Raw genomic sequence first — 15,759 nt, forward strand, 5'->3', positions numbered from 1 at the left:
GTTCGGGATAGGGTTGGGCCGTAGCAGCACACATTGATGTCCACGATGTCAGACAAGGTAACCCGTGGTGCAATCTGTGGAGTAGGTTTGGTAATCAAGTACCTTGGGAGATGGATTGAGTAGAGCATATGCTGACATCGGATTTATTTTAATAGAGACAGAAATCCCAATGCTTGGGTGCTCACAAGAATTGGACCGTCTTCGGATACGTCAATGATGAAGGGCGCGCGGCCCCGCATCCGACATGGCCACTCGGACCCCGCAATATATGGCATATATAGCCACAACAACACATACGATTTGAAAGCCCTTGAGCTCTTACTAACCTCGGCTAACTCACTGTGAACCATCATCTCAAACTAAAATCTAACCATGTTTGACGGGTTCGAGCCGTTCACGATCACGACGCAGACGGAGCCAAGAGTCGACATCTTCGGCCTCAAGAGCGGCGATGGCTCCTCGGGCAAGCCCCCGCTGCTCCTCCTGCACGGCTTCCCGCAGACCCACCACATCTGGCACCGCGTCGCGCCCCAGCTGACCGCGACCTACACGGTGGTCCTCCTCGACCTGCGGGGCTACGGCCAGTCCTCCAAGCCGGCGGGAGTCGAGTCCTACGCCAAGAGCGCCATGGCCCGGGACTGCGCCGAAGTGATGACGCAGCTGGGCTTCACCAATCAGTTCTTCGTGTGCGGCCACGACCGCGGCGCCCGCGTCGCCCACAAGCTGTGCGTCGACCACCCGGCCCGGGTGCGCGCCGCCCTCTTCCTCGACATCTGCCCGACGCTGGCCATGTACGCGGCGACCTCGTTCGACTTCGCCCGGGCCTACTTCCACTGGTTCCTGCTGATCCAGCCCTCGCCGCTGCCGGAGACGATGCTGCTGGCGGACCCGCGGCGGATCGCCGAGGCCTTCCTGGGCGGGCGCCAGGAGGCCGGAACATCCATCTTCGCGCCCGCGTGCTGGGAGCGGTACGTCGCGGGCCTCGGCGACGAGCCGACGGTGCACGCCATGTGCAACGACTACCGGGCCGCGGCCACGGTGGACCTGGACGAGGCGCGGGAGGACATCGGGAGGGGGAGGGGGATTAGCTGTCCGCTCAAGGTGCTGTGGGGGCGGCATGGCGTTATTGAGAAGTGCTTTGATGCGGTTAAGGAGTGGCAGAGCGTTTCTTCCAAGGACGTGGTCGTCGAGGGCCACAGTGTTGACTCGGGGCACTACATTCCCGAACAGATCCCGGATGTGCTCGTTTCCGAGATCAAGGCGTTTTTTACTGCGTGACGGACATCGGTCTACGGGAAATGAATAACCACGGTCGTGCCGGCGGTGTCGACTGAGTATGTACGATTGGGCATGTGAACGTAATAAGCCGTTGCTCCAAATGAAGAGCACGTATCAATTTAAAGACGGGTGACTGGCAGAGTAGAGTACATGATATCTTACACACCGCACGATTTCCTACAGCAACTTCCACAGCGATACAGTCCTCCCGCAACTAGCTTAAACACCATACCTGAACTCCTGAACCTTGCGGGCGTAGTAGTAGCTGGCCAACAAACCCGCACCGCCCAACGCCAGCGGAACTGGCGAGCGGCCCCCCGTCTTGATGATACGGGGGATAGCCGACGCCGTCAGGAGGGCCGAGTTGCCGAGGGCCAGCTCCGTACCGTTGTCCCGGTTTTGCTTGATGAGATAGCCTAATCAATCGCCGGGGCGATCAGCAGCGGGAAAAGCACAACATACATAGGAAGAGGATGCCAAGTCAAGGGGGATGATAAAAGTACATACCAGCGTAGGCGTAGGAGGCACCCAGACCAATACCGGCGACCAGGGACGGGGTCGATCGGGTTCGGACATAGCCCATGGTTCCGCCAACGGCCACTGTTTGCCACGAGCGAGTCAGTTGGAGGTACAAAGCAAGAGTGGGCACACGCTTGAACTTGGGGATCGCGCGGGGGGCTAACTTACAAAGACCTGCGAGGGTGAACGAGGGATGTTCCGCCATTGTTTTGAACGATTGCCTGGTATTAAAATGAAGGGGCTGTTATTCTATGTTGCTTTTAGTTACTGTCGTTGTCGGTTGGAAAGAATGAGCTGGTTGGTCATCACTGGAAGGTTTTTGCGGCGGGTGGGGCTATTGCAGGCCCCCCAGCCAATACTTACTTGATCTCTGGCACACGAGCATTCTGCAGCAAAGACGACACTGCTTCAGCCCAGCATTCCCTGGCTACTTACTACACGTTCAAAGCTGACAGATTTCGGTTACCGGTGAATATATATTGGATTCAATTTCTACGCTTTACTCGAACTTACCTGTTTGACGGATGCCCATACTCAAGGAGAATACTTTGGCAACCTGGGGCTGGCAGTAGACCCGCACTGACCACCTGCCATCTATCTCACTTACCTCACTTGGTACATCATGCACAACGCGTTCGGACGAAGACGCGCTCTCTCAACCCCCAAGCTTAGATGAACCTGTCGTAGAAGAGTTCATACTCAGGCTCATACGAATGGAACGCCGGGAGCGTGAAAAACTGGACCGGAACGCCCTGTGCCGCGAGGGCCCGGACATCCTCGTCAATCTTGGTCAAGTCATTCTCGAGGCGCGGGTCCAGCTGACCCGAGCCCATCGCGGCGCGATCCAGGTTGAGCCAGCTGTGGACGGCCTCCATGCGCGAGAAGATCAAGAGCCGGAACCGCAGGCACTTCCACAAGAAATCCTGCGAGTTGCTCATGGCCTCCCTGTCCACCAGACCGCGCCGCTCCTCCAGGATCGTCAGGCCCTGGCGCAGCGCGCGGCGGAGGGCCGAGATCTGGATGGACTGGTGGTGCTCTAGGTCGTAGGCGTTGTTGGAGACGGCGTTGTGCGGGGACTTGGGCCCGAAGAAGACGGATGAGTCCCCGATCAGCGTGCCCTGGCCGTCTTCGCTGACGCCCGCGTCGACGTAGACGCAGATGGACCGATCGTTCAGGTCGGTACTGATATGCGACGGATGATCCGCCGCCGCGTTCTTCCCGGCCTTTCCGGCGAGATAGGTCACACCGCACTTGGCGCAGTAAGCGAACCACCTTCGGGAAGGGGTGATGAACTGGGAAGGGACATTGGTTGGCGTGCTGGCCTGCGCATTCAACGTAGACCGCATCTGCGAGTCGTACACCGTGTCGAGCTGCGCAGCCTGGCCGAAAAGGGGCTCGACCTCCATTACAGGGGGCTCGTCGACCTTGTGGGACACATCGATCTTGTGGCCGTCCTTGGAGATCTTGCCGGTGATGTCGATGTTGCACATGCAAGGGATGCAGTAATGCTCATCGTGCTTGGGGCACCCTTTGATGTTCTTCGGCCGCGGTTCGAGCATGCTGCGGACGACGCGCCCGACCTTGCTGAGCGCGTTGTCCACGGTGGTGCCCTTGAAGCGCTGCGAGGCGCTCGTGGACCGCTTCGACTTGCTCGAGTCCCTACGGGCCGGGGCGGGTGGTCGGTCGTTCGATCGGGACTGGCTCGGCTGGGATTGATTAGGCGGGTAGATCTGGTCCCATTCATTCACGAGGGGAGGCGCCCCTTGGCTGCCCTCTGGTCGAGGGGTACCGCGAGAACGACTGTAGGAGGTGCGTCTACTGCGGCCGCGGGAGACATCCCGGGAATGAGATCGAGAACCATCCATGGTGAAAGCCAATCAATGCGAGTACTGTCAAGGGCGGTAGGTTATCTTTCTTTGAGCGAAATGGTCGAGGGAGGCGATTTGGTTGAGATGCTATTCTAGGTATACCCTGTGCTCGCCCTTGATTATATACACAGTACGTTCAAGATGTGTGACGATACTAAACCCCAAACAAGGTCGTAGTTACTATTTCTCCAAGCAGATGTAATGTTCTGGGGCTTTCAAAAAGTGGGTGTATAACAAAGCTTTGTTCTGTGATCAAAGGGATTGAATCCTTGTGGCGTAAGGAAACGCACGCCCCTGCCCGACCAGTGACATCGCTGCATTACTTGTACATAGCAACACGCATTGAACAATTCCTTGCTACGACTCAATCTCATGGTCATGCCAAAATGTCATTTGGCCACCACGTTTGATCGCAGACCGGTGGCCGGTGTTCTTGGATATTGTGGGCAGGAGCGAAGCTTCTTCCCACCTTCGCTTGGCGCGCCAATAGCCACAAAAGGCAGGCCCTGTCGGGCTGAGCAGTACAAAAGGGATCTAATTGCAATCAACCTTTGACATTAACTGACTGGCCTCGGTGGTTTGGGAAACTGGCCTGCCTCGGTTCATAAGCAAGCAGGGAAAAGAAGCCAGGTGATAGCTGGGAGCGAGGGACCGCTGCGGGGAAGCTCGTCATGGGGATGACTTACGTCGAGCTCGGCACGATCTGGCCTACCTATTGCATGCAATCAGCACCATGAGAAAGCGATTGCAGCATACTACAGCGCGGAGTAAGGGATGGTCATCTGCATCTAGCCTCGCCTTTCTCAAATCGACCTTGAAGGGACTCGGCCGAGGAACCCGGTCAGCTGGCATGGGGTCCCTCCACCCAAAAGCCAGCGCCAGGTTGCCCCGCAATCTCCCCCGGCCCCCTATTCTGTTTGCTTAGGGGCTGGGCTCCGCAATGGATTTCTGCAGCCCAGGCCATAAGCAATTAACTAAGGCAAACTAGCAAACGGGTAGATCCTTCAAATCGTCATACGGTTGCGATCAGCCGCCATGTTTTATTTTTATTCCGAATTTTGCTAGATCTCAGCATCATATCAATGCGGCCGCAGCAGTTGCGTTTCTGGTCCTGTTTTCTCACGTTCACTTCACCAGTCCCTCTGTGTTTTGCCCGGATTAGAACCACCCTTTTTGAATCTTAATCGATTTTTCTCCAGCTCGTCGGCGTCATGGATCAACTCGAGGGACGCGTCGGGCACCTGACTCCGCAACAGGAGTCGAAACTGGCCGAGATGTGGGCCGTGATGCTGAAGAAATGCGGCACCAACGAAGAAAGCCCGGGCGTCTCCAACGCGTTGGGCGATGATCCCCCGCCAAAGAAGGAGCGCCCGGCCGCGAAGGCCGACCCGGCGCACCGCAAGCCGCACAAGGGCGGTGCCGCAGCCGACGCGCGCCCCGCGACCGCCGACGCCGCCGAGACGCCGCTGACCCAGGACGAGACCAGGACCGCGCTCTGGAGCATGGTGCAGGTCGAGCACCCGGACGCCCTCCTGCTGCGCTTCCTCCGCGCGCGCAAGTGGGACGTCGAGAGGGCCGTGGCCATGCTCGTCGCGACGCTGCGCTGGCGGGCCAAGACGGTGCACGTCGAGCAGGTGCTGCGCGAGGGCGAGGGGCTGGCGCGCGAGCAGGAGCTGTCCTCCCAGGACGGTGAGGCCCAGAAGCGCGGCAGGGAGTTCATGTTCCAGATGCGCGCCGGCAAGTGCGTGGTCCGCGGGGTGGACAGGAGCGGGCGGCCCCTGTGCATTGTGCGCGTGCGGCAGCACTTCAGCCGCGACCAGTCGGAGGAGGTGCTTAAGCGCTGGGTCGTCTACATCATTGAGACGGCGCGGTTGGCGTTTACGCCGCCTTGCGATACCGCTGTACGTATAGACGCTCGACTCCTGAGCCTCCTATATCTCGGAGACCACTGACCAGAGCTCTTTAGGCCGTTATATTCGATCTTACAGGGTTTGGGTTGGGCAACCTGGTAAGCAACCACACTACTAACCCGACCCAGAAGGGCCGCCTCAAGCTTCTGATGGTCGACTGACTGACGTGATCCAGGACTACGTGCCGGTCAAGTTCATCATCCAGTGCTTCGAGGCCAACTACCCGGAGATGCTGGGCAAGGTCATCGTCCACAAGGCCCCGTGGTTCTTCCCGGGCATCTGGAAGCTGGTGAGCACGTGGATCGCGGACCCCGTCATCGCCAGCAAGATCTGCTTCACCACCAACACCAAGGAGCTCGGCCAGCACGTCGACCCGGACCGGCTGCCCCGGGAGCTCGGCGGCAAGGACCCCTGGGAGTACGCCTACCTCGAGCCCGGGCCGGACGAGAATGCGACGATGCGCGAGGCCGGGGAGCGGGACCGGCTCCTGGCCGAGAGGGAGGCGCTCGCCAGGGAGTTTGAGCAGGCTACGCGCCAGTGGGTTGGTGCTAACTCCAAGGCGGACGGTGGTGGAGATGTCAAGCAGCGCAGGAACGAGCTGGCGGCTAAGATCAACCAGGAGAATTATTGGCAGCTTGACCCCTATATCAGAGCACGAACACTGTGGGATAGATTAGGGATCCGGACCCCCGATGGACAACTTAACTACTACCCGGAGAAAACCGCCAACGGGAAAATTTCTTAAGAACTGCCCTGCGTGGCTCTTTTATCACCAAGGGCGGTCATCCAACCCATGCATTATAGAGTTCTCAGCATACATATAGAGTATTTCGTAATTGGCAACACAATCTTATACCTAGTTTATCCAGGCTTGAGATAGTCCTACAAATCAACAAGTATCTGGCGTTTCAACATTCGGAACAGGTAAGTCGAAATACCGGCTGACGTCTATGGACCGAGCACCTGGGAGCCTTGGCAAGTGGTCTGAGTCGATCTGATGAAACGGAATGCCATCACCAGCCCATCGAAATGGATCACCGCCGCGGCAATGATGAAACTATGGAACAGCTGATGGCTGGCGCCGCACAGGTCAAATCGATAAGGGGCCCATCTCTCCGGGATCTAAGTAAGATAAACCATGTCAGCAACGCCTGGCCTCAAAGCGTTATAGGTATGATTCACACGAAATCTTACCCTGGTAGCATAGAGCGCCGCCCCCACGAGGTTCGACGCCGCCATCCAGCCCATCCAGACCAGCGACATGCGCGCCCTCTGCAGCGCCCAGCCGTGCAGGACGAGGCCGTGCGCGACGAAGACGACGGAGCTCAGGCCGAAGCCGGCGTAGAAGCAGGCGCGCCAGTGCCGGAACTGGGGGGCGCTGAAGTGCGGGTTCAGGGTGAAGATGCCGCAGGCTAGGGCGGTCCCACTGGTCTATATGAGTAGAAAGAAGACGTTTGGATTAGCTCTCGGTGGATCCACAGGCGAAAGGGGGTGAGGGGGAAAGCGGGTAGGGCTTGGATTATACATACCGATGTCCAGTACAGCCAACGCAAACCCTCGTTGCAGTAAAATCCGTAGTAGATGGTGGGGATTCCTGCACCCCACATGAGAACTAGGATGCCGAGATAGTCCAGTTTGTTGCAGAGCGCTGTCAGTTCCTTTGAGTTGTTCCAGTTGACATGGAATCTTGGGGTTTGTCAGTGTACCTCATTTCAGGGGTGAATAAAATTCCGAGGTTCGTGGGAGGCCAACGTACGTAGTAGAAAATGCGAAGCAGACGGCCACTCCGATGCAGTAGGTAGAAACTACAATCAGGTCGATCGCTTCGGCATGAGGCTGGTACTTGTAGACATATTCGTAGAAATAGTACGGCAGACTGACGAAGATCAAAGCACCAACCAAATGGGAATATGCGTTGATTGTTTGATTGTGTAAATACGAGAGGCTTGCCAGGGATAGCCAAGTTGAGCCTGACGTTGGCCTTCATGAGAAGTTAGGATTTGTTCCCGTGAAAATTTAGGGGTTCGAAGTTGGACAGACCTATATCCGCTCAGGATATATTCATTATCCTGTTGCCAGGGCGGTATTTGATGGAAATACAGCAGTTTCGGCGCCCTAAACCAGTCTCCACGATCACTGATCCCTTCAAGGGAGTGATCCGGCGCCACTGGCGGCTGCTTATTGGTACTATCACTGCTTTGGTCGAACGGGGAGTTTGAAGCTGTCCGACGTTGGAACATCTTGACAACCGAGAGGGAGTACCGTGACTAAAACCAAAGAACAGATAAATGAATCAAAAATCAAAGATATTACTCAAATGTTCTTGTTGGAGATGGACATCTGGGCGCTTAGAATGCCGAGCAACGACGTGACCCAACAGCATTCCCCCCTTTTCTTGGCGAACCAAGCCCTCGGGCCGCAGCTCAACAGGTCGTCGGACCGTTGACAGGGTTTACCTGACGGGGATTCATTGCTAATGTATTTCTGTGTCGAGGTTTTGATGTTTCTATCCGAAAACGAGAGGATTTGATTTGGTAAAGCATGCTTATTGCACAACACCTCGCAGAACTCGATTGGCAGCTGATTGCAATATGTTACCCAACACAAGCCGGGCAAACAACTAGAACAGAAACAGGACCGATGAGATAGGTAAAGCTATCTTCTGTTTTCAGACTGGCTGATTGATTGTGCAGGCTGTTGCGTGAACCTGGTTTGGCTTGCCTGCGAAGCCAAAGAGCGCTTCCAGCATCGGCTTATGATTTCCCATCATGGGATCACCACAGTCCCTCATACATAGTTTGGGGGTGACAGGAAACAAGATTCGCTGCGATAGTTCTAGGCCCACCTTGGCTACTTGAAGCATAAGAGGCGAGTATATGTTCAATCAGGCTGTTCAGCCGCCGGTTTCAGCCATACCCAGTTTCATTCCACAGCGTGGCGGCGTGTGGCGGAAGAACGAACCAATAGTAAGACGAATATTTCGTCATTTGATTCAGGCTATCAGGTGGTCAGCAAACCAGGCTTTGGCCGTGCCCCTGCCCGGGCTGTACATCAAGAAGGCTTCGGCCCCCATGCAGCTGAAACTTGCCACTAGGACTCAGTGTGCCTTCAGACCCAACCGATCTAGAAGTAGGCTGGACAGGCCGACAAATGAGGCCTTCAGCTACAAAGCTTGTATTGTATATGTGTACCCTTTTTCTTCAGCCTCATATGAATAAGTATGTACATATAAAATTGCTCATTGCCCCCAGAATCAGATTGGCAACTGTCAACCAAGCATGCACTCATCCGAGAATATGTATCACTCAGCCTTCTCTTACAATTTGACGCGGCCATATCCGTTTAGATGGTTCACGCCTGTCGTCGTTATCGGAGGTATCATTATCACTGTCCTAGTGTCTTTCTTCAACTTCGCGTCCAACGGATATGAACTGGTCGCCACGTCATCCAATGACCCCAATGCGACTGTCAACGACCCTTCTCAACACGGGGGCATAAAATGGCCTTCGTACTTCATTGGAAATTCGCGGGCAACGTGCGCACCGGCCACCTTACCGCTTAAGACCCTGATTTATACTCAAAACAATGCCATCAGCTATACATTGACAAGTGTATGGCGGGCCAAGGATGATGGGACAGCGGCCGGTCTGGGCTCTCTTGTGTACCATAACAACATGTTACAGAACTGCAATGTGACCAAGGTATCGATAGATATCACTGGCATGTACACGCAGAGCGTGAAAGACTTGGCTGTCTCCCATGCCGGCGTGTTGGCCACTGCTCTCGCCACCTGCTCGGTCGATATCGACACCTCGCAGGCCAGGCCAGCACAGGGTCCGACGTATTTTGAGCTGAGTGGCACCTACAGGCTGGTCAACCCGGAGGTCAAGACATTTCTATCTCGGAACGCGACAACGGCCACAAGCCTATACTGGGGAGAATCGATGTTGAATATGTACTGGATGTTGACGGCGAAAGCGTATATCGACAGTGCAGAACCGACACGGCCCGATGGTACCTTCAGCGCTGCCATCACGCTCAAGCGGCGGTCTACGGCAGATAACGGAACGGAAGAAGAGGTCATGGACGACGATTTCTTTTATGTGGAGTGCTACACCGAGAACAGCTTTTGTGAACCTCACAACATCACCTCGCTGTCATCACTCAAAGACGAGAAGGAACCTTGGCACCCCTACCCACGGATATGGAACCGCGTAAACCTACTTGGAAAAGCCATGTGGTTCACAGTAATGACTGACCTGGGACGCAACGAGTCGGACGTGCCCAACATGCTCACCCACCCAAATCTGCTGGCCAACTTGACCGCGAACCTGACAAAAGAAGTCGAATGGTGGAAGGTGATTCAGGCTGCCAACGAGCCACCACAGTCAATAGATCCCAGAGTGCATACATATCCAGACCCTAACCTTGCGTTGAAATCGTTCGACCCCACTCAAACCACACAACCAAGCCTAGGGGCGACCCCTGCCTTCTTGTCAACGAACTATATCTGCCAGGTCCCACGCACAAAGGCACCAGGTACTCTGTTTTTTTCCATCCTGGTCGCAGACCTTGTGCTTCTTCAGGCGGTCTGGGTGGCCTTTCGGTTTGTTGTCGATATGGTATCGCAACGCAAATACCCGGCTATGAGGTACTGTGCAAGATGTACAGACGGTGTGGAGCTCGCGGAGGTAGGACAGTTGCGCTCTGCAACATCGCTTGTATAGCCCAGCACCCAACGTGGCTGTGGGGAATGGAAATAACAGACTACAAGGGTAGACAGGGGGCGATCGTATTCCCATGCCCCAGAAGACGGAGATACGTGGGAGAGGGGGAAAAGGAATGGAGAAGATCGCCAACCCCAGATGCACACGGTGGAATATTAAATGGAGAGGACAGGGTATGCGGTGTCATATCCACACGGCATAGATATACCAATAGGCTTGCCGGCCAAGCCCCAGAAACCGGTTATCACTTCAGGGGCCCAAGCCGTCCCAAAACGAAGACGCGAAGAGTTGTATAAAGGTATTACCGGTGAAACAAAAATCTACCGACAATCTTATTTCCAGCATATCGTTTTGTCAGAAAAGAAAAACAGTTTGAAGATGAAGTTCCGCCACGCTTTCGCTTCCTGGTCCCTGGTGAGCGCCGCCGCCGCGGTCAACATGTCCCGATACGACCCTGCATCAGATGTCGAGCCGGCCTTTGCCTCATACCTAAAAGAGTCAGTTTTTCCTTTTTCTTTTGTATCTGTCCCAACGAGAAACCAATCAATGCTTGCTGATACCCAGGGTCTTTTTTCCTTTACTAATTCACTGCAGACTATACTCCTCCGCAGAAGACCCCAGCGCCACCAACACCTTCACCGACTTCTTCACGCCCAAGGGGCAGCTCCTCGTGCTCGGCCACGTCGCCACGGGCGCCGACGCCATCGTCGCGCTCAAGCAGCAGCTCCTGCCGGTCGCGGGCACCAAGCACTGGAACCACTTGCCCAACGTCACGACGGTGGACTCGGAAACGGCGGGCCAGAAGACGTACCAGGTACTCGGCGTCATCGAGACTCGGTACGATGGGGGGAACTGTTCTCAGGCGTAGTGAGTGAATCCCCCAAACTTGTCTCTTACCATTCGTTGTTGGGTGCCTGCACGTCAAGTACTCACTCCTACCTTTCCAATCCATCTTCTAGTTACTCCTCCCGCTTCATAGTAACGAAGGACGCTGCAGGTACTGCGCAGTTGGCCCCCCACACGGGCAGCTTGGTCGCCTACGACGATTTCATCGTCGATCCCCCAGATTCTCCCACGCATATTCCCTGTGAAGGAATTTGAAAACGAGGGGAAAATACGAGGAAACATTTCCCATCCTGTCAACTCTGAGCCGGATGAGAATGCCGCCCAGATGTGTGAAGAACATAATGTGGACAAGGATGCGAGTCATGAAGTGGCTCAGGGGGATAGGGGTGGTGACTCGGGGAGACCCACGCGGCCCGCAGCCGCTGTCGTGTTTCAACAGCGCTTTCCCCAACTTACATAAGTATTATTCACCCCATGGCGGAGATGAACCCTATCCGATCATCTACTCGCCCATGGCTTGGCCTAAACACTGGGATACTGGCAGGGGGTTGCGAGGCGAATAAATGGTGTAGAAAGGAGAAACGCTTCACAGAAGTCCTGGGAAGAGATTGGCGTTTCGTATATCACAGAAGTGAAGAAAGCTTTTGCGATGATTACATGGGGCTTCTTCCCACGCATGTCTTTTGTTTCTGCTAGCTTTGGCAGGTATTGAACCGAAAGTCTTGACCTAAAAAGGAAAAACGTGCTTGAAAACAGACGAAGTGATAGAAGAGCGCCAGTCCGCGCCGCGTCGTATCATCACCCCTCCCAACCCTCCTTCTTCCGCATATCCTGCCCCTTAGCCACCAGCCCGTCCTTGCCCACCAACTTGCCGATGCTCTCCACTGCCGAGCCTCGTAAAGAGTCTATCGTTGCGGGTGGTTTGACGATTAGCAGTGCACCCTATAACATGCAAGGAAGAAAACCAAGTACTGTGTATACTATATATCTGTAACGAATAATGACGCAGATTGATTACCTTTGCGGAAATCCGAAGTCTTATTCCCCGTCCCCGCGCCGTGAGTAGTCGCGGTCCCGAACTCCGCCTGGTCCGCACCGGCGGGGGTGATGGCGTCCGTGATGCTTCGCCGCTTGGACGCGGTAGCCGTGGGCGACTATGTCCGAGTCGTGTCAGCCGACCTGTCCGCAGCCTCCTCCTTGGGGCGCTCGTGATGGCAATAGCAGCGGGGGATAGTACATACGCCTGACATGGTTCTGGGATTTATATGGTTAATTCGTACTGTATGTTGGAAAATATGTGGTCTTAGATGGTGAAGGGCACGTCGAATCATCCAAGGAAAAGAGGGTCCAGACGAGATTATCTACCCGAGCAGCCACATACTCAAGCATCACAACATGCCAAAAGTGACAGATAATGCAAATCCAATCAACCCAATAATCGGGTTCATATCCAGACCTACGTCAACTATCTCGTCACTGGCTGCCCGTCTCATGCGCCCCTGCTATCTCTGGCCTATGAGAAGACATGGGCGAAGCTTATCCCGCGCTTCTTGGCGGAACGTACATGCCTTTGGGGCTGCATGGGTTGGGACAAAAGAGGACGGGTCGATCTGGGAGCGATAAGTTTCCCATCAGCCCTATTGCGTCATACGCATGGATCCACGAACATATCGGTTATGTATGCATGCATGCATGCATGCATGCGACCATTGAAGGAAACGGGATAATGGCTGCATTTGGTAACTGTGGTGCTCGCATAGAAACAATTTAGGGTTAGGGGTATCCAGTCTAATTATACAACGAAGATCTAGATAGCATTGATATACAAGATTGCTCCCGGCTCTACAGGCCATTCTTACACTACTCCGAACTGATTTTCTTGGTCACGGCGTGGCCATCCGACCCTGTCTCCACGTCGACCGACTGCCCCCTCACCACACCAACACCACCTTCCGCCAGGCCGGACTGCAGAATCGGAGGCCCGGAGAAGTGCTTCCTTCCCCAGACGAAGTACCAAACAAGGCTGATGGTGGCGAAACCGCCGAACACGACACTCGCGTAGTTCATGGTCTCGGGGCTGAGGCCGGCCAGGTTTGTCGGCATGCAGAACAGGAAAATGGCCAGCACGATCCACAGAAGCGTGGCAATGTTGATGACAAAGCCAAACTTGCCAAGGGAGAAGGAAGCGTGAGCGAGGTGCTTCCTCCCTCGGCAAACGGAGACCAGGATGGGCAGTCCGTAGGACGTGCACAAGCAGATGGTGGCGACTCCAGTGAAGGAGCTGAACGCCGCATTGCTACCAAAATAGATGAGCCCCAAGAGGCAGTCGACGGCAGCAGACAAGGTCAAAGCCCACAAGGGGATATCGAACTTGGTGTTCACCCTCTTCCAAAGACCGGAGCCAGGAATAGCCCCGTCGCGGGCAAAGGCATACGTGCAACGGCTGGCAGCCGTCAAGGATCCGACTCCCGCGAATAGCCAGATGCCCAAAATGAGGAAGAGCAGTCCGAACCCCCCGCCGGCGCTTCCCGTCGCGTTCTTGAAGATGTAGCCGATAGGCTGTCCGTTGGCGATATCGAGGAGGATGGAAACATCGGGTAACACGAAAAGCACAGGTATTAAAAAGACCAAGCCAGTAAACCCGGCAGCCACAACGGATAGCACAATGGCCTTGGGCACTTCGCGCTCCGGCGACTGTACCTCTTCGCACATGGAGGCAACCATGCCGTAGCCTGTCAGGACATACGCTGGCTGGAGCAGCCCAACGAAGAAAGACCAACCTGCAGGCCAACCCGAAATGGAGGCATCGTAGTGAGCGAAGACAAATTCCCCGCTGCGCTTTTGGGGAGCCATGACCAGCAAGACGACCAGTATAATGATGATGGACGACCCGGTCCAGTAGATGCACATCGTGTTGATCTGGTCGAGGTACTTAGCACCAAAGATGTTGATGGCGTAGCACAACAGCGTAACGGCCCAGAACATGAGAACAGTCTGCCAGGGGGTGGCGACATAGTCTTCGTCCCACAGCGAGATGGCGCTGAGGATCAGCTGAGCACCGCCGAAGTTGATCGAAAGGGTGACGGTCCAATTGCCGACAAGGGTGAGCCACCCCGTGACCCAGCTGGCTATAGGGGCCCATTTGGGCGAGGCGAGCAGGGCGGCCCAGTAGTAGACACCGCCAGCGGTCGGGTAGACGGAGCAGATTTCGGCGAGGGAGGCGGCGATGGCGGTGGAGATGAGCGACAGCAGCACCCAGCCCCAGATGACGGTGACGGATTGGCCGTTGGCCAGGCTGATATAAAATGTCGTGGAAAGCCCGTAGGGCACGGCCATGATGGCGAAGGACAGGCCGAGCACCGAGAGCATGCTCAGGCTGCGGGGGAGCTCGGACTATGTTTCATGTTTGTTAACTTTGACGGTTCGTGGTGATGACATGGTGCCAAGCCAGCTGAGAATGTTTGCGTTGCGTACCTTGTACCCCATCTTGGCGAGTGCGTCGTTGGCCACGGCATCATTGGCTGCGTGAGCTTCGTGGGAGTGGCGGCGGTGCTGGCCGCCACCACTGGAAACGGAGGTTTTCCTTTCCATTTTGCATGAATTGGGGTAGGTTAGGTCTTGAAATTTGGAGCAAAAGGGTCGGGATCTGCGAGTCGCGACAGGCCTCGATCTCTCTATATCAGAGGAAGAAGGGACGAGAGAACTGCAAGGCACAACTCGACTTGGGAGAGAACAACAACGTCAGCTGAGCTGCACTAGGGCTGTTTCAAGCTTATCGTACAGGCACAGCGACCAGACTGAGCGATCGCAACAAGTAACCCGGCGTAGTAGCAGTAGCTCTGATACGATCCCTGCCTCTTGCTGCGTCCTATCGCTACGTCAGCTGGGAATCCAGGTCTCAATCCGTCCTTAGTCCCGGACTTATCACGGGGCGATAGATAAGGCTTGGCGACTCTGCATGTGTTGTCGTCCCAATCCCAATGCCGGTGGCAGATTGATGAGATGAGACGGAAGAGATAAAAGAGATATGGTAGATAGGCAATACCTAGGAGATGAGGGATAAAGAGCGATAAATTAGGTAGCAGACGCTGCTCCCGCCTGGCTGCTCGCGTGGTCGGAGCTGAAGGCGGTTCAGACGAGTCATGCCGCCCTGTCTACAGCGCCGTGTTCCTGCCTTGTTTCTTCCCCAGCTCTCTCTCTTATCTTCGCTGTTCTCCAGTTAGCCAAGCCCGCGGACCCGTTCACCTGCATCACTAACGTTGGGGTCAGATAGCCATAACGCGGGGTAGCGTTTTAGTCATGACTTAAGATAAGGTACTGTCGTATTGGGCGCACCTGGGCATAAGTATGTAATACCAGCACCCGCCACAAGAGCTCAAAAGATCTCGAATGCGCAAGAAGAATGACACACACACGACTGCTTACATACCTTCAACTCTTTCGAGTAAAAAATCCGAATAAAGTATTAAGCTTTCAGGCGCATCGCTTCAGACGAGGTGACACCTGCTTACTTAAGTAGTAGTGAACAGATTATCGGATTGTCGGGAGGGCAGCGAACGCACCGTGGGCCCGGGGGTGTTTAGCGCTGTAGATACGATTGCTGATTGGCCC

The 15,759-nt window shown here is 55.2% G+C and overlaps 9 protein-coding genes across 9 annotated transcripts; 4 read left to right on the forward strand and 5 right to left on the reverse strand.

Moving 5' to 3' along the window:
- Positions 1 to 372: 372 nt before the first annotated feature.
- On the forward strand, positions 373 to 1,278 carry PG985_002046 (Alpha/Beta hydrolase protein; the record flags this gene model as incomplete). The annotated part of the gene is made up of 1 exon (XM_066821815.1): positions 373 to 1,278. One exon carries the CDS (start codon positions 373 to 375, stop codon positions 1,276 to 1,278), a length of 906 nt encoding a protein of 301 aa, XP_066689247.1.
- A 219-nt stretch (positions 1,279 to 1,497) lies between these two features.
- PG985_002047 (uncharacterized protein) lies at positions 1,498 to 2,002 on the reverse strand (the record flags this gene model as incomplete). Its single annotated transcript, XM_066821816.1, has 3 exons — positions 1,498 to 1,694; positions 1,786 to 1,878; positions 1,966 to 2,002. 3 exons carry the CDS (start codon positions 2,000 to 2,002, stop codon positions 1,498 to 1,500), a joined length of 327 nt encoding a protein of 108 aa, XP_066689248.1.
- A 463-nt stretch (positions 2,003 to 2,465) lies between these two features.
- PG985_002048 (uncharacterized protein) lies at positions 2,466 to 3,662 on the reverse strand (the record flags this gene model as incomplete). Its single annotated transcript, XM_066821817.1, has 1 exon — positions 2,466 to 3,662. The coding sequence occupies one exon, from the start codon at positions 3,660 to 3,662 to the stop codon at positions 2,466 to 2,468; it is 1,197 nt and encodes a 398-aa protein (XP_066689249.1).
- A 1,214-nt stretch (positions 3,663 to 4,876) lies between these two features.
- Positions 4,877 to 6,320, forward strand: PG985_002049 (CRAL-TRIO domain-containing protein; the record flags this gene model as incomplete). Its single annotated transcript, XM_066821818.1, has 3 exons — positions 4,877 to 5,566; positions 5,632 to 5,673; positions 5,751 to 6,320. The coding sequence occupies 3 exons, from the start codon at positions 4,877 to 4,879 to the stop codon at positions 6,318 to 6,320; spliced, it is 1,302 nt and encodes a 433-aa protein (XP_066689250.1).
- Positions 6,321 to 6,523: 203 nt separating this feature from the next.
- PG985_002050 (uncharacterized protein) lies at positions 6,524 to 7,815 on the reverse strand (the record flags this gene model as incomplete). Its single annotated transcript, XM_066821819.1, has 5 exons — positions 6,524 to 6,697; positions 6,770 to 7,006; positions 7,105 to 7,261; positions 7,332 to 7,411; positions 7,471 to 7,815. 5 exons carry the CDS (start codon positions 7,813 to 7,815, stop codon positions 6,524 to 6,526), a joined length of 993 nt encoding a protein of 330 aa, XP_066689251.1.
- Positions 7,816 to 8,853: 1,038 nt separating this feature from the next.
- Positions 8,854 to 10,302, forward strand: PG985_002051 (uncharacterized protein; the record flags this gene model as incomplete). Its single annotated transcript, XM_066821820.1, has 1 exon — positions 8,854 to 10,302. One exon carries the CDS (start codon positions 8,854 to 8,856, stop codon positions 10,300 to 10,302), a length of 1,449 nt encoding a protein of 482 aa, XP_066689252.1.
- Positions 10,303 to 10,680: 378 nt separating this feature from the next.
- Positions 10,681 to 11,170, forward strand: PG985_002052 (uncharacterized protein; the record flags this gene model as incomplete). The annotated part of the gene is made up of 2 exons (XM_066821821.1): positions 10,681 to 10,799; positions 10,897 to 11,170. The coding sequence occupies 2 exons, from the start codon at positions 10,681 to 10,683 to the stop codon at positions 11,168 to 11,170; spliced, it is 393 nt and encodes a 130-aa protein (XP_066689253.1).
- A 776-nt stretch (positions 11,171 to 11,946) lies between these two features.
- Positions 11,947 to 12,398, reverse strand: PG985_002053 (uncharacterized protein; the record flags this gene model as incomplete). The annotated part of the gene is made up of 3 exons (XM_066821822.1): positions 11,947 to 12,053; positions 12,167 to 12,302; positions 12,390 to 12,398. The coding sequence occupies 3 exons, from the start codon at positions 12,396 to 12,398 to the stop codon at positions 11,947 to 11,949; spliced, it is 252 nt and encodes an 83-aa protein (XP_066689254.1).
- Positions 12,399 to 13,008: 610 nt separating this feature from the next.
- PG985_002054 (Amino acid/polyamine transporter I) lies at positions 13,009 to 14,739 on the reverse strand (the record flags this gene model as incomplete). The annotated part of the gene is made up of 2 exons (XM_066821823.1): positions 13,009 to 14,541; positions 14,623 to 14,739. The coding sequence occupies 2 exons, from the start codon at positions 14,737 to 14,739 to the stop codon at positions 13,009 to 13,011; spliced, it is 1,650 nt and encodes a 549-aa protein (XP_066689255.1).
- Positions 14,740 to 15,759: the final 1,020 nt, after the last annotated feature.

Source organism: Apiospora marii (assembly GCF_038362585.1).
Source record: "Apiospora marii strain CBS 49790 chromosome Unknown utg000002l_segment0_segment0, whole genome shotgun sequence".
NCBI lineage: Eukaryota > Fungi > Ascomycota > Sordariomycetes > Amphisphaeriales > Apiosporaceae > Apiospora > Apiospora marii.